General features: G+C 41.5%; 1 protein-coding gene across 5 annotated transcripts in view; it reads right to left on the reverse strand.

The window, feature by feature from the left end:
• Positions 1 to 25109, reverse strand: part of LOC134211903 (protein outspread) — a 760849-nt gene that overhangs the window by 71237 nt on the left and 664503 nt on the right. Inside the window, exon 6 of one of the 5 annotated variants that reach the window (XM_062689284.1) lies at positions 10950 to 10991. The exons of the other annotated variants lie outside the window; for them this stretch is intronic. Within the exon in view, the coding sequence (XP_062545268.1) occupies positions 10950 to 10991 (42 nt within the window). The remainder of the gene's footprint in view (positions 1 to 10949; positions 10992 to 25109) is intronic. 5 annotated transcript variants of the gene reach the window in all.

Below are 25109 nucleotides of genomic sequence, written 5' to 3' on the forward strand. Positions count from 1 at the left end.
CAATCGTTTGAACTGAACCAAAAAAATGGACCTACTGTACACCTGCCGAACAATAGATAAACTTCAATGCAAATCGATTATCCGTTACAACATTCCAGGACGCACACCATCAGGCACATTAGAAGTCCCAACGCCCCCCATCACAGTAGTGATCTTCCAGCCAGCTTCCAACGGCCGTCCAGGTGCTGTGTTTGGGTGTGGTGAGAGGGGCTTCCAGCCGGCACCATCAAGCAAGTACAATGAATTCAAGAACAACAATCGCTCTAATGATATCACACCCAACAGCCACGAAACAATCTCCGACTCGGTTTTTCCCATCTGTAATCCACCATCTATTCATCATCCGGGACGCACAACGAAAAGCACTTTGGAAGCTCTGGAGCCCCCCACCATAGTCGCGACCATTCAGCAAGCGACCAACAGCCGTCCCGGTCCTGTGGTTGGGTCCGGTGTAAGGGGCTTCCAGTCTGTGCGATCAGGTAAGTACAATACCCTCGAGAACATTGCTTGCTCTCTCGAATGAGCAGCCGCCAGCGCCAGTCAGATCCTTTGGACATAAGCCTCTTTTACTACACTACCAGAACGTCAGGGGATTTCAGTCTACCAAACTTGAACTGGCAGCTGGACCACGACATCAACGGGTACGTCCCTTCAAATATGTCAACCGATCCCGAGAGAATCCTTATCGAAACTTTGTTTGCCACTAGCATGCGCCAGATGAACGGTTTCACCAACATAAACGGAAGACTTCTAGATCTCGCTTTCGTTAACCTATCTGAATACTTCGATCTTCTCCTGCCATCTTCCCCGATGATGCCGTTAGACACGCACCATATGCCTTACATTTTGCTTCTTGATGATCCTGGTCTGGGGTCCGCCAATCCAGACGATCCGATGCTGGCTTCACATTCGATTTCAAAACATGCGACTTCAACGTTGTGAACAGAAGATTTGCCGATATACACTGGGATATACTGCTGGCCAACAAAACAGTCAACGAGATGGTCCAAATCTTCAACGAAAAGATTAACATAATCATCAATGATCATGTTCGAAAAAAGACACACAGTTCTAACTCGAACTTTAACAAGCCATGGTGGACTTTTGAGTTGCGGAACCTTCGCAACAATCTCAGGAAATCTCGTAGGTCAACAATCTCGTACGGTCAAAATCCGTTCACGACAGAGACATCGCTCGTAGACTGGAAATGTCATACAAGTCGCATCTCTCCTCCTCATACAACGACTACATCACTTCCAATTTCATCCAATCGAAACGACCCTTCTTGCTTCTGGGATTTTGTCAAGAAACGAACATCCACCAGTAGAATTCCACCAAGTGTGAACTACGCATACAACATCGCCCAAACCAACACTGAAGCTGTCAACCTTTTTGCTGACTTCTTTGAAAAGTACACCAAATCGTCATCTGCACTGCCTTCACTATTGGATCTTTTACCCCATTTAAATTTTGAAAAATAAGATTAGTATACCAAAGTATTTGGGGGATGCATGAAATCATCTTATTTTGCTGCAGCACTACTCCAGCACAAAGGTGGGGAAGAACAGGGTCACTTGCTGAACTACAATAATATCACTGTGGGGTGTTCGTGATTTAGGGTGATGATGGGGTGGTCAAGTATGTTTGTGTGGGTTATTTAGTTGCCAAGTCATGTGGGTTGTGTCGATAATCGTGGTTTATTGACGACGCATTCCTCTCTTCTCTCTGCATTTTGATCGTGAAGAGAAGATTAGCGTACGCACAGCTTAAATTGTCGGTGTCCGTCCGATGGTTAAGGTGGTAATACAACAAATCCACAAATCGGCCATCTTGGAAACCACGTGCTTTTTCTGGTGATTTTTCAAGAGCACGGATTGAGAGAACCACAACGCCCACGGGGATGAAACATCCGTAGATGGTTTGCTTACTCATGCTAAACAATCGACTTTAATTTCAGCATTGTACGAAAATTATTACGCTAGATTTGAACTTCTGATATTAGGAGTAGAAAACCGTGAGGTGAATTTGAAATTCACCACATGGCTTGATTGTATAATCACCTTAACTGTGTTAGAGGTAGTGGCGATCTGATGAAGATCCAAACCCCCGAATCGAAACGTTGGCAATGATTTGAAATTATCAACATTTTCGTGTGACTAAAAGCCGAAAATCCTGATTAATAACAACTTTTACCATCAAGTGAACTGTGCTGGATATATGTTAATACATATCTTAGAATTCCATTTCCCAGATTGCCAGAGACATTGAATTAAAGCATATTGAAACAGATAGTGAAGATAACAAGATGAACTTTGTGATACAAATATTGACCAGTTATAGATGGTACTTATCAGTTTATCAATAACTTCAATTCCTAAGTATTTAGTAGGCCCTCGACTTTGATCTCAAAAAAATAGTTGGACACAGTTCGATTCGCTCCAGTGTAAGACAAACTAAAATCTTTGTCAAAAAAGCAATACTCACCTCAATAACACAATCAGTTTATTGCATGTTCTCCGGTGCCTTGAGAATTATTGCACTTCAGATGGTGCGAACGAAGCGCAATCGAAAAGGCTGATTCGCGGGCACTGATTCTATATGGTCATTGGGGGTACCGTCCGCGCCGCGTCTAGTTCTATTTAGAGCAGTTCAAACAAACCAGCGGAACGGGTGAATGCGAGATCTTCGCGAGGCGACATGGTTTTAACAAGCCAATAAAAGGCACGTACACTCGTGTATGGCACGTAAATTATGCTTTATTCCACTTGTTAACATCATTATAAGGCCTGTAGTGCACATTGCCGCGTTGCCGCGTACCAACGGTGCATTTATTGCCACCGACCGGCCGTCGCGAGGAGAGTTCAGAACCTGGTCCAGAGCAACAAGCAAGTACCTTCTCAAAGTGCCTCAGCGCCGCCGTCATCGAGCGGAGATGGCGGAAGATGAATTAATTCATTTTTCATAGGCCCTTATGATGCGCGCATATGGTTTTACGTTTTATTTGCTTTATGGGTTCTCGGTCGTGGATCCCGCCAGTCAGTCAGGTGGTGGGGAAATCCGGCGGTAGTTGAGAGAGGCGAATGCTGGCTGCCAACAATAAAACGGTACGTTTCGTCCCACTTCGACAATAATTCTTGTGAACCTGGTGAGCTTGTCGTGATAGACTTGCTGGTAGATTAGTATAAACAAGTTCATAGTAGTCTTGCATGCATCATCTCCTCTTGAGTTATGGGAAACGTGATAAAACTGCATGTAGAGAGCTTCCTGCCTGTTTCTCTTTCCTTTTGCCGGGGCCAGAGCAGAGCGACGACGGCCTTCAAGTGTAGCTAATGATAGGCTAAACCACTCTTACTTAGGTGTACATTCCTTTTATGAAGGCAATAAAAAGGGCGTTATTAAAATATTGTTCGGACATAAATATCACAATGTGACATTATTGGTTTAAACGGTGGAGGTTATTTGCTTGTTATTGTTGTGTGTTACTCATCTGGTATTCTGGCGAATATTTCTTTATCGTGACATAATATGCTCGGACTTATTCAAATAAATGCCAGAATATACCTAATCCAACAATGCCTCAGGGGTCGATCGCATATGCAACATTAGAGTTGGATATCCGCCAAGATGCTCAATGCAGATTCTTTACATCCACCTAATGGTATTATCGTTTAACTCGCAATATCTGGGACACCACAACTGATACCATGGTGTAAGTGACTTCTAAGTTTTAGTGCCCATTGACTATAAAAAAATACTTCTTCTTCTTTGACTTGCTTTTCATAACTTAGGATTCTATTAGTATTTTCTCAGTTATTAATTGAAGACTTTCTTTGCCCGCCATTGTATGAGTGTGTGTGTCTTGTGTGGCTAGTACAATGGATACACTATGCCCAGGTTGTCGAGAATGTTCCCAACCTAAATACAAGACCGAAGACCGGACCAAGAATCGACCATCTCCAGATTGGCAATCCTACGTCTTTGCTCGCAAGGCTAACTGGAGACGCTAAAAGACTTCTACCCACCTCGACGGCCGCATGTGTTCATCAACAGATGATGCAAGTGCGACAAACAGTTTCTATAACCAACCTAGAGTTTGTTCCGAACAAGATGGTAGCTGACGTACCGCTAGTTTAAACCCAAACTAGCAAATAAAGCGACTGACGTTTCTTGTCAAATGTCATATCGCTACTGTCAATTGTTAGGTATAGGGATTGAGATGGATATAATCAAATATATAGATTGAATTGAATAAGAGGGTATATACTTTAGTCATGAGTACCAGATGCGAGAGCGACAGCTGAACGAAGTCAGATTTCAGTTTTGTGATGTATTTCGCGGGAAGTAGTAGTGCTTCCGAACTGCTGCGGATCGGGCAGCAGCTATAGACGGCTGATTCGGATGCAACCGTCTCCTCCGGACACGATAATGGCCTAGTCGGTACATTGTGATTAGTGGCGCTCCCGAAATGACAAGTTCGGTAACGGTAAAGCGTGGAAAAATAAAAAAAATCACGGAAATCACGTGTGCTTGTTTTGGTTGAAAAGAGGTATATGGAAAAAGAAATTTATTGAAAGTTTTCGTTCGTGAAATTAATGACACTGAAAAAAATGTTTGCAAAAATAGAATGTGCGCCATTAAAGAAATCTCGCCTAACTATTCAAGGAACATTATTTTTATTATGTGTACATCATAAGAAGAATATTTTAGTGCGCACTTATTAAATTTGTAGATTGCATCGATTTTACATATAACAAAGTTTGGTATATTAGTAGTGTTTACTAGACAATTTTCCGAGAGGTAATCCCTGATAGGAAAAACAATCATTCCCCCGAGAGAGTATCCCTGATAGGGTAAACAATCATTCCCCCGAGATGGTATCTATGTTGAACATTTGTATGCAAAAAGTTGCGTAAAACATTTTGTTTTTTTTTTCGATTTTGATTCAAAATTGATGTTCTAGAGCCTGGTAGCTCTATCCATGACTGCATTCCAAGATCAGTTGATGATTTGAAATCAGTGTTAGAAAATGTAAATAAAGAGTGAGAATTAGTAAGGAAAGAGTTGCGTAGAATTTTGTTGATGACTTCTGTCTGATTTTGATACAAGATTGATGTTCTAGAGCCTGGTAAGATCTATCCATGTCTGCATTTCGAGGTCAGTTGATGATTTGAGATCAGTGTTAGAAAATGTAAACAAAGAGTGAGAACAAGTAAGGAAAGAGTTGCGTATAATGTTGTTGGTGATTTTTTTCTGATTTTGATGCAAGATTGATGTTCCAGAACCTGGTAAGCTCTATTCATGACTGCATTCCGAGATCAGTTGATGATTTGAAATCAGTGTTGGAAAATGTAAATAAAGAGTGAGAATTAGTAAGGAAAGAGTTGCGTAGAATTTTGTTGATGACTTCTGTCTGATTTTGATACAAGATTGATGTTCTAGAGCCTGGTAAGCTCTATCCATGACTGCATTCCGAGATCAGTTGATGATTTGAGATCAGTGTTAGAAAATGTAAACAAAGAGTGAGAACAAGTAAGGAAAGAGTTGCGTATAATGTTGTTGGTGATTTTTTTCTGATTTTGATGCAAGATTGATGTTCTAGAGCCTGGTAAGCTCTATCCATGACTGCATTCCGAGATCAGTTGATGATTTGAGATCAGTGTTAGAAAATGTAAACAAAGAGTGAGAACAAGTAAGTAAGAAGTTGCGTACAATGTTGTTGGTGATTTTTTTCTGATTTTGTTGCAAGATTGATGTTCTAGAGCCTGGTAAGCTCTATCCATGACTGCATTTCGAGATCAGTGGATGACTTGAGTTCAATGCGCAGAGCATGAGCATGAGATGACCGTACAATTCGTAGTTGCTACTCCGTGATTGACCAGAACTAGCGGAATTGCACAGGGAACCAACAGATGGGACTTGGGGGACTTTTAATGGGTCAATAACGGCGCCAGCCACGTCCTTACGATCATCGAGGGAAGGGAAGAAATGTTAGTGTAACAGTCTTTGTTTTAGAGACCGACGAATCGTCTGCATCTCTACGGTTGTTACGGGAAGGAGTATTGTTAGTAGGGAGAGGATCATTACTTAGATCAGAATTCACCTTGGTAAGTGATGTAATCTAAGTAACTAGCATGTTAATGTTGACGCGAGAATAAAGTTTAGATCAGTTACGACGTATTTTGTTATGTCATTGTTCACCTAACGTAAGGACAGACAATCAATCGCTCCTGTAGAGCTTTTGTTAATTTATCTTTTAACTGTCCGTGATAATCAGTGTGATTATTTTATATTCATCTAACATGAGGAAAAAAAACAATATCTTAGCGATATATTTGTTAATTTGTACTTTAGGTTGTTTCTTTTCCTATTTTTTTTTTCCAAATTTTACTCTAGTCAACAATTTGTGATCTGAGTTTACGTGTGTCCAATTTCCAGTTATATATCTGATTCTGTAGTCGGTCATAATGGGTGCTAGCACATGATCTATCTCACTTTGTCTGCTGCCACTTCTCCATGTGATTGTAGTACCTTTTCCTATCTTAGAGGATACATTTTTCAGTCTAGCAGTGTGAAGGAAGGTTTAAAAAATCTCTCCATTGTCATTACAACTAGTATGACCTAAGAGTTTACCTATCCATTTCATATCTTCTTGGTTCAGATCTTTTGATCCTAACTGAGCTTTAAAGTCTCCAACTACTATGAGATGCTCCCTGTCTTTGCTGTTTGCTGTGCATTCACATTATGAACAGAAAAGTTGATGATTATCAGGATATTATTGTTAATTCTGATTGTACACCACAGAATTCCTTTGCTAATTTGTTCCATACTCAGAATTCTAAAGTTTATATTTTTTTCATATAACTAACGCCAATCCTCTAGTTTTGTTCAAACGATTGTCACTCACTTTCCATATATAATTTGTTACATCAATTGCGTCTCCTGCTATATCAACAATGTAAACATTGAGTATTTCATCTATTTCATTTTTTTCTTGATTTTTACAACATTACAACCTGTGACGTTTCAACTACCTATTTTCAGTAACTTTTCACTTGATTTCCTTTCGTTATTCTTATTTCTCCTAAATTTTTTTCTCCTTTCTTTCTTCCAATATTAAATTACTTGAGTTTGACATACACCCTATTTTTGTTGGCAGATTATTATCAAACAGATTTTTTCACATTGATAATTACGTTTACCAACTTGTTTACAAACTGTTTAGATTGCTTCTATTGCTATTGGTAAAATGGAAAATACGTTGAAAAAATTGAACCACTCAACATGTGGAAATACATATTATCAATTCAGTAGAAAACCGAAAGCAAAATGGTGGGTTGACATCAAGGAAGGAGCACCCAACAGAACTCTGGTCCCCACAAGTCCCTATCTCACGCTTCCACGGGTCGTCCGATGACAAAAGATCGCCAGCTAAGGGTTGTGTACTTAGCTGGTAGTGCAGCCTGGGCACTGTTGTCCTTCTGACATCAGCTAGAGTGAGAAGGTACGCCTTTCACCAGGAGGTGCGGCTTAAATAGCGTCTGCCTGGTACCCAGCGGCTGATTAACGAAATGCTGTATCGCGTCAGCTATATCTAAGGTGGCAACCCCATCATCGCGATGTAGGTAACGCGACCCCGGTAAGGTAGCTTACTGAAGCCTCTCAAATACCAAGAAAAATGGAGATAGAAGAAAAAGAACGTTATTTTTGGCAACCGACCCGGCAACGAAATAAGGACTATGATTGGAAACTCGGTACCTGGAATGTCAGGACCCTAAATGAACCTGGACGAGTGAGCCTTCTGGCTCGTGAACTGCAGAAGGTTGGAGTGAACGTGGCTGCTATTCAAGAAGTCCGATGGCCTAGATCCGGAGAACGTGAATTCCGAGCCGTGGACCCCACGACCAACACTGCATTCAAATATAACATCTATCACAGCGGCGGTGAAAAAGCAGAGCATGGAGTTGGTTTCGTAGTGATGGGCAAGCAGATGAAGCGAGTGATGCGGTGGAAACCCATTAGCGAACGAATCTGTGTGTTGAGGAGACGGGGCAAATTCTTCAATTACAGCCTAATCAACGTTTATGCACCGACAAACGATAAATCCGACGACGTGAAGGACACGTTTTATGAATGTCTTGATAAAGCCTATGGAGAGTGCCCAAAGCATGACGTGAAAATTGTTATCGGAGACGCCAACGCTCAGGTCGGTAGAGAGGACTTTTTCCGTCCCAAAATCGGTAGGGAGAGCCTTCACCCTTCACTCCGCTACCAATGACAACGGCCTACGGCTAGTTAATTTTGCTGCTGCCAGAGGGATGGCCATCAGTAGCACCTACTTTGCACGAAAGAACATCCGAAAGCACACCTGGAGACACCCAAATGGTGAAACTTGCAACCAGATAGACCATGTTCTGGTGGATGGGCGCCATTTCTCGGATGTTATCGATGTGCGGACATTCAGAGGTCCGAACATTGACTCTGATCACTACCTCGTTGTCAGTCAAATTCGATCACGGTTGTCAACTGTATCGAACGAAAGATCACAGCGAACGATGCGTTACAATATCCAGCGATTGTCGGCGGAAGGAGTATCGGCTGAGTACCTCCAGAAGCTCGACGAACGGATAAGTGCAATCAACGTTAGCGACAACATCAACGATCTATGGGAGTCGATCCATGGAGCGGTGAGCACAACAGCACGAGAAGTGGTAGGCACTGCACAGAGGCGACCCAGGACGGGTTGGTTCGATGTGGAGTGTCAGAGAGTGACAGACGAGAAGAACGTTGCCAGAAGCCGGATGTTGGTGTCGGGTACCCGATCGAATAGAGATCGGTACAAGGAAGCAAGAGCAGCCGAAAAACGAACCCTCCTTAATTCGGCGTACAAAATTATGTCTCGTATTCTGTTCAACAGATTGAGACCGCTTGAAGAGTCCTTCGTCGGCGAATACCAAACAGGTTTTCGTGAGGGCCGATCAACGACGGATCAAATGTTTACCCTAAGACAAATCCTTGATAAATTCCGGGAGTACAACTTGCAGACACATCATCTGTTTATTGATTTCAAGGCGGCGTACGATTCAGTGAAACGGAATGAATTATGGCAAATTATGCTTGAACATGGTTTTCCGGCGTAGCTGATACGGCTGATTCGTATAACGTTGGACGGATCGAAATCAAGTGTAAGGGTTGCGGATGAAATATCGACGTCATTTGTTACCTTAGACGGATTGAAGCAGGGTGATGCGCTCTCGAATCTACTGTTCAATATAGCGCTCGAGGGAGCGATTAGGAGAACTGGTGTGCAAAGAAGGGGTACCATTATCACAAAATCGCATATGCTCCTGGGATTTGCGGACGATATCGATATTATCGGAATTGATCGCCGTGCCGTGGAAGAGGCTTTTGTGCCTTTCAAGAGGGAGACAGCGAGGATTGGACTCACGATCAATACCAGCAAAACGAAGTACATGGTCGCTGGCAATCAACGTGGGTTCATTAGTGGTGGTGGTATGGTGCTGGATGGTGAAAAATTTGAAGTGATAGAAGAATTTGTGTATCTTGGAACATTAGTGACGTGCGATAATGATGTTACCCGCGAGGTGAAAAGGCGTATTGCAGCTGCAAATAGGGCTTATTACGGACTTCGTAACCAGCTTAAGTCCCGTAGTCTGCAAACGAAAACAAAACTCGCGCTGTGTACTACTCTGAGTCTTCCGGTGGCTTTATACGGCCATGAGACATGGACGTTAAAGGAGGCTGATCGGAGAGCTCTGAGAGTGTTTGAGCGTAAGGTGCTGCGGACAATACTCGGCGGTAAACAGGAGAACGGTATCTGGCGGCGTCGCATGAATCACGAATTGTACCAGGTGTATAAAGGGCTGGATATTATTAAGCTTATACAACACGGCAGACTACGGTGGGCTGGTCACGTTGTTCGTATGCCGGAAGAACGTCAAGCGAAGATAATATTTAGTAGAGAACCCGGAAGAGGCCGCAGGCTTCCTGGAAGGCCGCGTACACGATGGCTTTTTGCAGTTGAAGAGGACCTGAGGGCGCTCAATGTTCAGGGCGACTGGAAGCGATTGGCCCAGGATCGAGTCCAGTGGAGAAGGATACTCCATTCGGCGTAGGTTCATCGAAGAGCTGTAGCCCATCAAGTAGAAAACCGAATTAGCCGCCAGCGAAGTTGAATTCCTCTCACAATCCATACGCTAAAGCCAACTTCGGAAGTGGTGCGCTGTATAGCGCAACACCAATTGAAAACAGCGCACCACTTCCGAAGTTAGGTCCAGCGTACGGATTGTGAGAAAAACCCAACCTCGCTAATCGCCCACTTCGGCCCTCTACTGAATTGATAATATTTACTTCAAATGGTTGGTCTAGAATCAAACCAGAAAATGAAATTTAATTGGAACGAACTTACAGTTTTGGCTGTTAACGCAACCATATGCCTGTCTCTTGCTCACGCTCCTAAACCTTCAATAAAGGAACGAATAGTCAGCAATAGTACTTTAAGCATGTAACTTGTAAAGAACTTGAAGTGTTAGCCTTACGGAAAGAACTATTTCCACAAAATAATGAAAAACATCAATGACACCAACACACTAAATCACTCCACTTAGTCATGCAATCCAAAACCATTGTTTGTATGAAGTTCAGGAGATGTCAGGCCATATCTCCAAGTATTCTTGACGTAATTTTTGATCTGCAGCCAGTATTGGTCAGCAAATAGGAAAAGATAGAGAAGTAAATCTTTTAATTGTGTTAGTCGTTAGAAAACAGTATGGACTTAAAAGTATAAGTAAAATAATGCATGAGAAACAAAATATTACCGCTTGGTTGAGTAACCAGAGTTTTTCGGTAAAGATAGCTTGCGATATACGACTAAAGGCTGACAAAATATGAATTAATAAAACTGCGATAAAACGATTGTGACATTTTCTCACCTGAAGCATCATCAAAGTTGACATGATTAGAGTTTGTATTACCTGCAATGAAAAGAAGATTGATGGTTAGAATAATTGGATTGCGTATTTTTAAATCAATAAACTTTCAAATGTTTTCTTAGAACCTACAAATGACGATTGGCTAAAATTAGCATTGATTTGAGAATAATCATCTGTCCTATCTGTTTCGGACCACTTTCACACTTTTACAAGCGTGGGTTTCGATACCAGTCGAGATAGAGGAAAAGGAAGCAAACCAGAACCATACAACGTGTGGGAATCTAATCGCAAGCCTCCCGGTTCTGTCGTGATTGGAAAGCCACGCTTCGTTGACCAGGCGGCGGCGTGCAGAACAGAACATAAAATATGAATATCCAGAGCTAGAAATACGGACAGATCGTCGCTGATTCCCACATATTATTTGTGTTGCCTGACTGGCCTGGTAATTGGACCCGAGAATAAAGATCTATTTCAAGGTCGGATGAGGCACTCTCTCGTCCGGGCGGTTGCATCTCCTCGGTCACTTGCTTGGCTCGGGTACAAGGTTGGCGGCTGCACGCTGTATTTATTACTTATTGTCCGTCCGGTCCCAGTTGGGCGACTCGACCGGCAGTAGGTTGAGGCTGAGCGTCGAGAAGGAGTTCCGAAGCGGGGCCATAGGGCGAACAGTCAAAGCCAGTCGGGCCCGGCTACGGAGAGGTGCATATATGATGCAAACGAGCTATCATCATCTCAGTTATTATCATAAATATAGCAAAGAAACGTTCGTGATGATGAATGTGCGCATCTTGTTCCTCTTATTCTGGCTAGTTTTTCGCCATGAAGGCATAAAAACGTTCACATCACGCACCTCCTCTGATGGTCCTCGGGAGGGCTTTCTGATGGGACTAAGACGGCGACGCGTCGATGAAGTAAGTCAGCTAGTGCGAGGTGAGATTAATGCGTTATTTGTTTCTTCTGGAAGAGTTTCACGGCGACACAGTGGGGTTGACATATACGAAACGCAAACGATCGTCACCTATATTTTATCACAAGTTATTAATGTGTTATTGTTTTCAAATTCAGGGTTATATTAGTCGGCACGTGTAGTATTCAGGAAACTTCGGAAATTTCCAAATGTTACATGCATTTTACATTTTATTAACTTAATACGAGTGTCTAAGTATAACTCTGTTTGTGTTTCTTTTCTTGCGTTTGTTTCTCCTATAAATTTTGTTGGATGGTTTTTGGGATTTTTCTTTAATTCTTCCAGAAAACTCTACCGAGTTTTGTCGAAAAAAAATCTGATGAATCTTTCAAGAATATTCTTCTGTACATTTTTCGTGGCAAACCGAGTGTCTGGAATCCAGACAACCACCCACGCAGCTCGTTCGAAACATAATGCTGGTTCACAAAACCCAGCTGATTTGCTATGGGGTCGTACACTAATTACGTAAGCACCCAGGGGGGGGGGGAGGAGGGGTCTGCCATTTTCTTATGCTTCATATAAATAAAAAATGATTTGTATGGGGAAAATCTTACATGGGGGGAGGGGGAAAATTTGCTTACGTAATTAGTGTACGGCATCTCGTGGTATGAACGCAAGGAGCTAGACTTTACTAAGGTGTCGCAGATCAGCGCTGCGTGCTACTAGTTCTCTCTTCTACTCTCCCACTGATATTATGGGGGCAGTAGGGACTATGTCCAAGGGCTTGACGACCCCTCCCCAGGCCATCTGCGAAATGTGGCGCCTGTCTAGGATGTGGTGGGGTTTGACAGTGGGCTCTGTTAAACCTTTATAAAAAGCTGCATGTATCCGCAAGTAGGCTCCGCCAAAGCGACCGTGTGCCGGTCAAAGGGCACTAGCCCAAGTCCTGGTGTTAGGTGGGATGCTAAACAGACCTGACACGACGGCACTCCGACGAGACTGGAGGTTTGCGCAGGACCAACAATCCGCCTTTAAAAAACAACCATTACGAACGACATAGAAGATAATACGACTCGATACAATCGGCAACGACCTAGGCGACGAATAAAGGATCACGATTGGAAGCTTGGAACATGGAACTGTAAGTCTTTCTTTATCTTTCTTTATTGGGAGCAGGGAAAAGCCCGTTCGAGTAGTGCAACAATAAGCACTTTCTCGAATGGGCGTAAAACCTCCTCATCTTTTGTATCAACAGAATTTACATATACTCCAAATGATACAATATTGACTTATATCTAGAATTACTATCTACTTACAGATAATACAGGTACAATTCGGTAAAACGATTACTGTTACAATACAAGAAATAAATGCCTAACGAGTAGTGGTTGATGTAGTAGCGAATAGGTGCGTGAATCTCTTTTTCAACGTCGAGCGTGAAAGATGGAAATCGAATTCAGAAGAACAACGATTGAATATCCTACACATGGCAATAAGGGGTTCGTTATGCCCGTAATTTGTGCGGGCACCATGAATAAAAAAAAAGGTCTAGACCGGAGCTGTCTTTGGGGAATATTTACATCCAAACTTGATAAAAGACCAGGGCAATCAATTTGAGAAATAAGAAGATCGGAAACATAAAGTGCCCTGGAGACCTCGCGACGCACACTTAAAAGCTCTAATCCTATAAGTTTACAGCGATCGTCATAACTTGGAAGATTGAAAGGATCATTCCACGGTAGGTGGCGCAGAGCAAAACGCACGAATTTGCGTTGAATAGATTCAATGCGTTGTATACTGTTGAGATAGTATGGTGCCCAAACAATGCACGAGTACTCTAAGACTGATCTCACCAGAGAACAATACAGACATTAAATGTCTTTGAAGTTTTTTGCTATCCTGAAGATAAAACCCAGTGTTTTTGAGGCTTTTGAGGTGATGCTCCTTAAAAGTAAGCTTGGAATCGAGCAGAACACCAAGATCTTTGATTACTGATTCCTTTTTAAGGCTATCAGCACCAATTTTGTAATCAGAATCAAGCAAAGTTCGTCGACGGGAGAACGAAATAACCGAGCATTTGGCAGCGTTGAGGTCCATTCGGTTGATTTTACACCATTCAGTGAACCGCTCTAGCTGAGATTGTAGAAAAAGAGCATCATCAGGGCCATTAACAATCCAATACAGCTTGAAGTCGTCGACAAAAGAAAGTTTGAAGCATTCCAAGTGTAGATGAACATCGTTAAGGTACACCAAGAAAATCAGCGGCCCCAAGTGGCTACCTTTTGGCACTCCTGAAGTAACGAGGAAATATGTTGAAATGATGTCACCGATCTTAATGGCCATTTCCCGACCACTCAAGTAGGACTGTAACCAGTGAAGAAAAGATCCAGAGAAACCCAATCGGCCAAATTTTGCGACAGTAATCTGATGATTGATTTTATCAAATGCCGCTGAAAAATCAGTGTAGATGGAATCAACTTGTTGGCCTTTCCGGAGAGCTTTAGCGATGAAAGATGAGTACAGAAGTAGATTACTATTCGTTGACCGTTTCGGCATAAATCCATGTTGATGCTCCGAGATGAAGTGACGACAGTTGTGGAACAAAAAATTGTAAACAACTTTTTCGAACAGCATTGAAACTGCACACATAGCCGCAATACCGCGATAATTGCTGACTTCGCGTTTGTTTCCTTTTTTGAACACCGGAAAAACAAATGATTTCTTCCAGTGGTTTGGAAAATTTCCAGATTGAAGCGAAAGATTAAAAATTTGTGATAGGGGCAGAGACAAACTGGTGGCGCATTTTTTCAACACCGTGGCAGGTATACCATCAGGACCAGAATTATGTGAAGCCTTCAAGGTGGAGCAAGCGTTAACAATTGTTTCTTCGTCGATGATTGGCTATTCTCCAACAGGAGGATGGACTGGAACATTACAGGTTGCTTCGGCGAGTTGCTGATCGTTCAATGATTCCTGCGTGAACACGCTAGAGAATTGACTACGAAATAGGCTGCAGATACCTTCAGTAGATGAAGATTCAATACTTCCTTTAAGCATGACAGTGGGAAGACCAGATTCATTCCGCTGTTCGTTAACGTAGCTCCAGAAACCTTTTGGATTATGACGTAGTTTTTGTTGAATCTTCTTTTGGTAAGTGGAAAACAGTTTCCTATTCAGACGTTTGTACCGGTGGTTTGCGTAAGTATAAGCTCGTTTACAATGACAGCTCTTGCGGTTAGTGTATTTGCGCAGAGCAGAGCGTTTCAAACTTTTCAAAGCTTTCAAAGCAGTGTTACTCCACGGTGGGTTGCGAGGTGGTGTTTGGATTTTCTTTGGGACGAATTGGTCAATAGCATACAAAAGAATATTGGAAAACAGCGAAACAGAAGAGTTGAGATCCGTAGTGATGATGTCGAGCCAGCCAATGTTGGAGAGAAAAGCATTCATACTAGGGTAATCACCATTTTTGAAATCGTAAAACACCGTTTCCTTGTGATCAGTATACAAGATTGGCGTGACGCTGCATATTTCAGTTAGTAGAGCTGGATGATGAATCGATGGCTTCACAAGAGCTGAGGGAGCCTCCAACAAGTTGTAGTGCACACTACCTTCGTAGCTACCGAAACAAAGATCGAGTAAACGGCCGTTTTCGTTAAGGATGGAATTGAGTTGAGAAATGCGCGCCATGCAATAACTATCAATAAAATGTTGAATTGTTGAGCTTATTGGGGAGTGCGTTTCATCCGGAAACAGATAATTGGATGAACTAAGTTTCCATTTAATGTTGGGAATATTGAAATCTCCGAGTATGATGAGACTGTCCTTGATGTCCATCCGAGTAGTAACCCATAGAAGTGAATTCACATGTCGATCGATACGGGATCGGGCGGGATATGAATAACGCATAAATACAGCGTATGAGTAGTAAAACTGATAGCATTCAAATCTGTTCGATGGCATCATATTCAGGAATCTCCAATAGACGAGCTTTGAGATTGGCTCGCATGGCTAATAACACACCTCCGCTTGATTTCTTTGTGCTGATGTTAGAATTGCGATCCAATCGAAATACATTATAGGTAGGACCAAATATCTGGCTGGAAATAGTATCGGTATTCAACCATGTCTCTGTAAAAGCGTACACATCGTAGTTGCAATCGGAACAGGCGAGGCGATAATCTGATATGCGGGAATTCATCCCACCAACATTTTGGTAGTAGACTATTAACTTATTATTCAAACCATTGTCGATGCTACTTGGATGATTTGCGTTGAGTTGACTGGGGCTGGGAATCTGTTCCAGATTTGTGGAGCTGGAAATCTGTTCATGATTTGGGGTGGTACTGTTCTGTTCGCTTGGCTTCGCAGGTTGCGACAGGATAATCTACGATGAATTACATTCCCGCAACTTCGACGTCTTGGCGCTGCAGGAGATTTGCTGGATAGGACAGAAAGTGTGGAAAAGTGGGCATCGAGCGGCTACCTTCTACCAAAGCTGTGGCACCACCAACGAGCTGGGAACCGGCTTCATAGTGCTGGGTAAGATGCGCCAACGTGTGATTCGGTGGCAGCCAATCAACGCAAGGATGTGCAAGCTGAGGATAAAAGGCCGATTCTTCAACTATAGCATCATCAACGTGCACAGCCCACACAAAGGGAGACCCGACAACGAAAAAGAAGCGTTCTATGCACAGCTGGAGCAGACATATGATAGATGCCCCCTGCGGGACGTCAACGTCGTCATCGGTGACATGAATGCTCAAGTAGGAAGGGAGGAAATGTATAGACCGGTCATCGGACCGGATAGTCTGCATACCGTATCGAACGACAACGGCCAACGATGCATAAACTTTGCAGCCTCCCGCGGAATGGTAGTCCGAAGCACTTTCTTCCCCCGCAAGAATATCCACAAGGCCACATGGAAATCACCTAATCAAGTAACGGAAAACCAAATCGACCACGTTCTAATCGACGATAAATTCTTCTCCGACATCACGAACGTACGCACTTACCGCAGTGCGAATATTGAATCCGACCGCTACCTCGTTGCAGTATGTCTGCGCTCAAAACTCTCGGCGGTGTACAACACGCGTCGCAGTCGTCCGCCGCGGCTGAACATTGGGCTGCTACAAGACGGTAGACTAGCCCAAGACTACGCGCAGCAGCTGGAAGTGGCACTCCCAACGGAAAAGCAGCTAGGCGCAGCTTCTCTTGAAGATGGCTGGAGAGACATTCGATTGGAAGCACCGCAATCGCTGCACTAGGTACAGTGGCCCCGGATCAGAGAAACGACTGATATGACGGTGAATGTGAGCAGTTAGTTGAGGAGAAGAATGCAGCATGGACGTGGTTGCTGCAACACGGCACGAGGGCGAACGAGGCACGCTATGTTCAAAGGCAACTATTATGCAAAGTGAATGCACTTCGGATGTTAAGCCGTTAGATCATAGTTTTTGACCTCTAGCTTAAGGATCTATGTCACTTGAAATATTTCATCTGTGAAAATTTGACTTTTTCACCATTTAAGGTGTTATTTTTAACCTAAAAATCTACTCCGATTTTTTTTTGTCAAAGCCAATACAAAATATAACCAATCCCGTACATTCCTAACACGGACATCAGAATGCAGTATGCCACGGGCCCTCGCGTCCACCGCTAGATTTTCTTTGTGTATAAAAGAAGCTGTGCCTGCCGTGTGTAAGTCATTTCAGTTTGTGACAGCAGCGCGTACTTACGTGCTTTTTGCTCGCGCATGTTTTTCTCGTTCGTTCGCTGTGTTTACGTACACAGAATGCAGTCGGCATCAGAAGAATATCCATCAAAGAAGAGGACGCATTTTTTGTCATTCTATGCTTGATGATAGTTGGATGCAGTGGTGTCGGTTGCGATTGATGCGATCGCCCATCGTATCGCTCGGCCGATGATGGCTGATTATGAGCGTCATAATACAAATCCTTCCGGGATGGAAACGAGGCATGGCATATGACCGACCATATGTTATGTTGTGGTTAGTGTTAAACAACACGTTTATTAAAACAGAGTAATAGTATAACAGTTCTGATTCTCTATCAAAAAATCAACTACACGGATGAAAAAAAGAGATTAAAAATAATTACTTTCATTCATTCGCAGATGGCATTGTCAATTAAAAGATACACAACCAGCAATGGTGCTGATATTCATCTTAGATTCGAAAATGTAGCCGTATTACATGTAAATGTTTTAATAAAATAAAAAAAAAATTCCAGGAGAAGATTTTAACAAACATTATTTTATACTTGGGTTTTTATTTTCTGAAAAATTATATCAATAAACTTGACTTAGACTACGAGTATGGAGCCACAACATTGAATAATTTTTCGTTGACGTATTAGCAATACCTCCTTTTTTTTTTTTTTTTTTTTTTTTTGTGTCTTTATTAAGGAGACTTTCAGCCCGAGGCTGGCTCGTCTCCGAGCAATACCTCCTCTATTTTAGTAGGGTTACTGCTCCTTGGCTTGTTTCTTATTTTTGTATTTTTTTCAGCAGTAAGTACACACGTTAGCAATAAGAAGCAACGAAATAGGTGCTGTATTTCTTTGTTTGGTAATAAGCTATGTTCAATGAGATGGAAAACGAGATAGTTCCCTTGAAATAGCACCTTTTGCCCAAGTCTAAAAATTTGATTATGAGAAATTTAAAACCTTAAATACTATCATCAATAAGAAATTTACATTTGCTTGAGTAAATAAGGGCCTAATAGTTAGAAACAAAGCAATTCTGATTATTTGTTTAATTATTAGTTTTATTTCCAGAAGTTTTGAATAAACAAATTGTTAAAAATTCTACACAGCATAGAAGTTGTTGTTTCCAAAATCAATAACTATAATCAAACCCCAAAAATCCAAAACTTAAATGTAAATACGTTACGTTTACACAAGTCCTATGTCTACTCGCGGTTATGTTTGAAACATTACCCATTGCTTGTTTTTTCATAAAGTACAGTGAATTACCCTTGTTTTGATGTATCAACCTTTATTTGTACGTCAATACGTTACTGAGATACAGATGATTTTATTATTCCGTATTCTAAATGGACATAGGATTATAAGCAGTGCTGCAAAGTGTCACCGTACAAGTCACGCAAAGCGTGACAATAACAAAATCCAGGTCATGTGTCAAGTACTCAATTGTGATGCTCAATGTGGATCTCACATGCTTGGTGTAACGATCACCATGAAAGTGACATTTTAGCAACTAGCGCTTGGTCACTCACCATGTCTTCACTTCTTCTGCCTGTGATCACCAGCATGAATGATAGGAAAACTTTCCTGATGTTGTGGTTGTCATATCCATGTCATCTTGACTATCGTGATGATCACTTCAAGACAAAATTTTCAAAACGACTTATCTGCTTTTGTAAACAAAGATTCAAACGACGATTTGACGAATCTGATAGCTCTCCCACGCAAACCAACACCATCAACAGGTAGCGGAAACCTTCACCTACCTATTGATGGTGTTGGTTTGCGTGGGAGAGATATCAGATTCGTCAAATCGTCGTTTGAATCTTTGTTTACAAAAGCAATTAAGTCGTTTTGAAAATTTTGTCTTGACTTGACCTATGCGGTGTTTGGTTCGAAATCAACGCTCGACAGCAATGGAATAATCCACTTAGCGGAATTAATGGCTTTTTGCTGTGATAAAAATGCATGAAGCCAAAATAGAATTTTTGGGAACATTTAAGTGTTCTTATTGTTTATATTGACTTTTTGTGCAATATTTTAAGAGGTGCTATTAAAAGAAAAGTACATACATAGTTTTTCCAAATTTGATCCAGACTATCTTTTGAAAAAGGCCAAATTTTTTTTATTGATTTTTTCAAAGGGATACAATTAAAAAACGACGCATCCTACAAAAAATGTTGTATGGGTGACTATCGCAAAATCAGTCAAAGTTTCTAATAAAGATATCGGAAACAATTCAAATTGAGCCCTACACTGAAAAAATCAGTTTCAACAGTTTCAAAAATTAAAACTCGATTTGCGAAAAACGCTTTTTTGATTTGTATGAAATTGTGTCTCAAGATAGGTGATTATGTTCCTACCAACCGTCCATACATCGCAAGCTTGACACTTTTAAGGGAAAAAGTTTTTCTAACAAAAATTTTTCTTGTCGGAATTGATTTTTTCTCAGTGTCAAGGAGTGCCAGTGGATATAACATATACACACATACATTTAAATATTCCTGCACACTCAACCAGAGTCCAATATCTAGCCCGTAACTAATCGCAACCGATAAAAATACACTGAAAATAAATTCGACCAGAAAAAGTTTTGTTAGAAAAACTTTTTTCCTTCAAAGTGCCCAGCTTGCGATGTATGGACGGTTGGTAGGGAACATAATCACCTATCTTGAGACACAATTTCATACAAATCAAAAAAGCATTTTTTCGCAAATCGAGTTTTAATTTTTGAAACTGTTGAAACTGATTTTTTCAGTGTAGGGCTCAATTTGAATTGTTTCCGATATCTTTATTAGAAACTTTGACTGATTTTGCGATAGTCACCCATATAACATTTTTTTGTAGGATGCGTCGTTTTTTGATTGTATCCATTTGAAAAAATCAATAAAAAAAATTTGGCCTTTTTCAAAAGATAGTCTGGATCAAATTGGTAAAAACTTAGTTAGAGCCATTCACAAATACGGCCCATACAAATTTCAGAACCCTCCCATACAAAATACGTTACGAGAGGGTGGATGGGGGCTTTCAGCCCCCAGGTCCATTTTAGCGTTATGTAATTTGTGAATGAACCCTTAATTTAACTATTGATTTATCCAATTTATCAATTAAAAACGACGTCAGTCCAATCAAACGACAACAAAATCAATCAATAACGGTGCTCACCTGCACTTTTGACAGCTGACCGACCTGATGCTCTTTATGGCTCTCAGCTTGTGGTTGTCAATCTGGGTGTCACGCTTACCGAAGGTACTCACGTGTCAGCTTCTACATGTCACGATGCGCTTGCAGTGATTGTCAGTAAAGAACATCGTTTAAAAGCGTGGTGGTTTTTGTTTTCATATCTGATCATCTGGTGATGGTCACGACATTTTGCAAGACTGATTATAAGAGATAGAAACTCGCGTTGTTCAGCAAAGTTGCCCGTATTAACAATTGCTACAACTTTACGGAAGAACCTACGTGTCTATCTCATTCTGGTGGAAAAATAATTTTCTCAACTCCCTTTTAGGGGGATTAATCATCAAACTGTTTTTATCGAAAGATGCGCTCCTAAATATCTTGAAACTTCTGTGAATAAACCCTATATACAAAATCAACACTTTTCGAGTTTTTGAATTTCGATCGATCGATCGAATGACGAAATAAAACACTGTGGAATGCAACGAATACAACCTCCACTATTGGCACCGTTACCCAAACACAGAAATTATCTTCTATAACCATGAAGCTGAACTCTATCGAACCTTGCCCCACTGTGTGTGGACTGAGTAGCTTACTCTTCAGTGTTGCTTTTGTAGTTTTTACTACTAAAAGAAGCAAAACATCCACGTAGCGTGTGGACACGATTTGCCATTCTCTAGCCAACTGAAAGAATCTGCGCCTGCCTCGTGAGCCACACAAAACGGATCTGTGGCGGCCGTGCTTGTTATTACTGGCTTAAGGGCCCTAATTATTAGAATATTTTGTGAGGAAGAACGATATCCCGCATCGACAAATGATACGGCCGGTTTAATCATGGTAATAATTCTCGAGAACCGGACGGTCCGTGGTGTTGAAATCTTTTAATAAAACGAAATTTATTACTCACTTATGGTGCAGAATGCTATGTTTTAGATAGGTCGTTAAGCTTTGTTTTATTTCACATACCTACCTTGTTCATATTTGTTTTTTATTCCTTTATGTAAATAAATAAATTTGAGGGGATTGTCAATTTCCGAATCTATTATTTCTTATTTCAGTTTTTTCATGAGTTTAGAAGGCTGAAAACTTCAGAAGTTGCGCATGCAGTTTCAGATCGAGATTATCAATCTTTACGTCAACATGAACCACGAGAATGTTGCAACCCCAATATCGCGCCAATTCAATCAATATTAGTAATTGAGTATCGAAGTGCTTGTATTACAAACAATACACAAGCTGTTATTCGATTCAACTTTCCATCTCAAAGGTAAAACGTGACAACATGTGCGGATCGGAGCTCTATTGGATTGATAGCTGATGATGATGATGGTGTAGCATGGGAACCGGATTTCGCAATGAGTGGGAAAATAATACAGAGTTTGAAAAACGCAGTCCCTATGGAGATAGCTGCAGTACGGCTGTATTCGTAGAAAGAATAACGCCAGCTTGTTGCGCCAGGCTTCGAGTCTTATCTCCCCAACAGAATCAGACCTTTGGCTACTTGAGCGCGAGATGTGAGAACTGAGAGGAAACGTCGGTGCACGATTCTAGACATGCCGGGTGCAAAACGGTTCAACGAATATGGCTGTCTGCCAGCAGGCAGCCTTATATCAGGACATTACAGATGAAGATGGCCGTGGTGTGGACACGATAAAATCAAACGGCGCTGACATCACGCCAAGTATCTTGTTGAGAACGTTGGAATGTCCGTTTAGCACCGAATTTATGACTTTATTATCTCGATAGCTGTAAATGATACTTCAAACTGCGAATTGAAGCTGGTCCCTGAAGAGTGCACGGCTTTTATGACCATTGATGAACCGGTTTGAGATATTTGCAATTAAATGAAAAGAACAATCTGCTAAATGTATGTAAACAATAAGCATCACACATGGCTCATACGGTATTAGGAGAACCATTCCATTTAAATTTAGATTTTATATACGCTTTTATATGGATTGTCTCTTCGGAAAATCAGGTGGTTGTGAACATTGAGGCAGATCGATAAATTTATGAAATCCTCCTGCGTAAAAATTGAGTCCAGTGAACACCAAATTTGCTACAAAAGAACTAAGTTAGCCTATGGTGCATTTAGCAGGCCTGGTAGGGGGTCACTTTTTTCGGGTCAGTCACTAATAAGTCTCTTTTTCTACCTCAAGTCACTAAAATCACTTTTTCTCGAAAAAAGTCACTATTTTCAACTATTTTGAAACTATTGACTAGGTTTCGTTAAGAGCCGTCGTCGTTGGAAGACATAGATTACATAACCATCCCTCGTAATAATAATGTGAAAGTAATGCTCAATTAAGTCTTAAACAACGTTGGCTGTCTTGTCCCATATGCCGATCTTGCCACACTTTCTTCTACCCAAAACTAACAAGCTTTTCAATTTTTCTTATAACAAATATGCTTTACTCACAAACATATATATTTTGAAACATAAAAATATTTATTTTTGAATTAAAATGGAAAAAATTGAATATTTGCTTGATACCTACTTTGGGAGTGGAACATTCATTACGTAGGCCGTAGGGGATTTCTCATGGAAAGATTTTTTCCATATTTTTTTCATAAGAAGCAAAATAAACTCTCGACATCTGTTCCGATAAATACTTAAGAATTTCCAAAAACATATTCTGATGACAATCTAGACATTCGAAACTGCATAAACTTTAGACATTCCATAAAAAATCGTGATTTTAAGATTTTTAATATTTTGAGTTTGGATAACCGGTTGGTAGCTCGAACTTCTTGTTTAGGCTTTTCGAAATTCTGAACAAAATCCTTTAGATACCGTATTCGAGAACCGACAGAATGGTTGTTCGGTACAACGTGATAAGATCTTCGGGATGCGCTCCTTACCAAGTTCCCGTTATCGTTCGCAAGAAGTTGATTCTTTTCTGGCATTTTTGTGTCAGATACACAATGTGCCTCTCGAAGGTACATTTAGAGTCGAACCAGACCCCGAGGTATTTAGAAGATATGCTATGAGTGATTGCCTTACCCATCAGTTGGAGCGGAAACTTTGCCGGCTTATGTTTTTTTTGAAAAGACAACCATCACGGATACAACACAATCATCTGCAAGCTGTCTTAACGAGCAATTTTGCATGAGACATTCATCAATGTCTCTGACGTAAAAATTGTAAAGAAGAGGACTTAAACATGAGCCCTGAGGGAGACCCATGTAGCTAATTCGTGAAGTTGCCGAGTCACCATGAGAAAAACTCATACGCTTCTCTGACAACAAATTGTACAAATAGTTGTTCAAAATTGGTGAAAGTCCACACTCGTCGAGTTTGTCGGATAAGACATCGACGCAAACTGAATCAAAAGCCCCTTAATGTCCAAAAACAATGAGCCCATTTGCTCTTTTTTAGCAAAGGTAAGCTGAATTTCTGAAGAAAGCAACGCAAGACAGTCGTTCGTTCCCTTACCCCTGCGGAAACCAAACTGTGTATCTGACAACAAACCATTCGATTCAATCCATTCGTCTAGCCGGAAGAGAATCATCGTCTCCAACAACTTCCGAAGACAGGACAACATTGCGATGGGGCGATACGAATTAAAATCCGACGCGGGTTTTCCAGGCTTTTGGATGGCTATCACCCTCACTTGCCTCCAATTATCCGGAACAATGTTGCACTCCAGTAACTGGTTGAACAAGCTCAATAGGCGCCTCTTCGCGACGTCTGGGACGTTTTTGAGCAAATTGAACCTTATTCTATCCATCCCTGGAGCAGAATTGTTACATGAAAGGAGAGCAAGCGAGAATTCAATCATCGAAAAGGGCCGATCTATATCATCCCTGTCAGCAAAAGCATCACGTGACACTTGCTTCACCGGCACCGAATCCGGACAAACTTTCTTCGTAAAATCGAGTATCCACCGCGACGAGCTTTCACGATCTTCGTTTACGGACGACGCGTTGCGCATTCTTCTACCGACGGTCCACAGAATTTTCATTGAGGTCTCGCGCGATAAACATTCAAAGTGCGCCAATATCCACGTTTCTTCACTTTGACCAGCTTCTTGAACTGGATCTCGAGCGCGATGTATCGTTTGATAAGAACGATCGATCCGTGTTTCCGAAATTCCTTAAACGCGTTAGATTTCTCACGATAGAGGTGTGTGTACTCGGTGTCCCACCACGGACTATGTGGTTTCCTACGAACCGAAGCTCCTGGCACCGGTCGGCGTTGTGCATGGAGAGCGCTGTCAATAACCAACTGAGATAGAAACTGGTACTCTTCCCGCGGTGGAAGTGTTTCTATCGACTGTATGCCATCAATGATGGCCTCCCCATATTTCCCCCAATCGATGAGCTTTGTGAGGTCATATGAGAGGT

This window comes from Armigeres subalbatus, chromosome 2 (genome assembly GCF_024139115.2).
Source record: "Armigeres subalbatus isolate Guangzhou_Male chromosome 2, GZ_Asu_2, whole genome shotgun sequence".
Classification (NCBI taxonomy): domain Eukaryota; kingdom Metazoa; phylum Arthropoda; class Insecta; order Diptera; family Culicidae; genus Armigeres; species Armigeres subalbatus.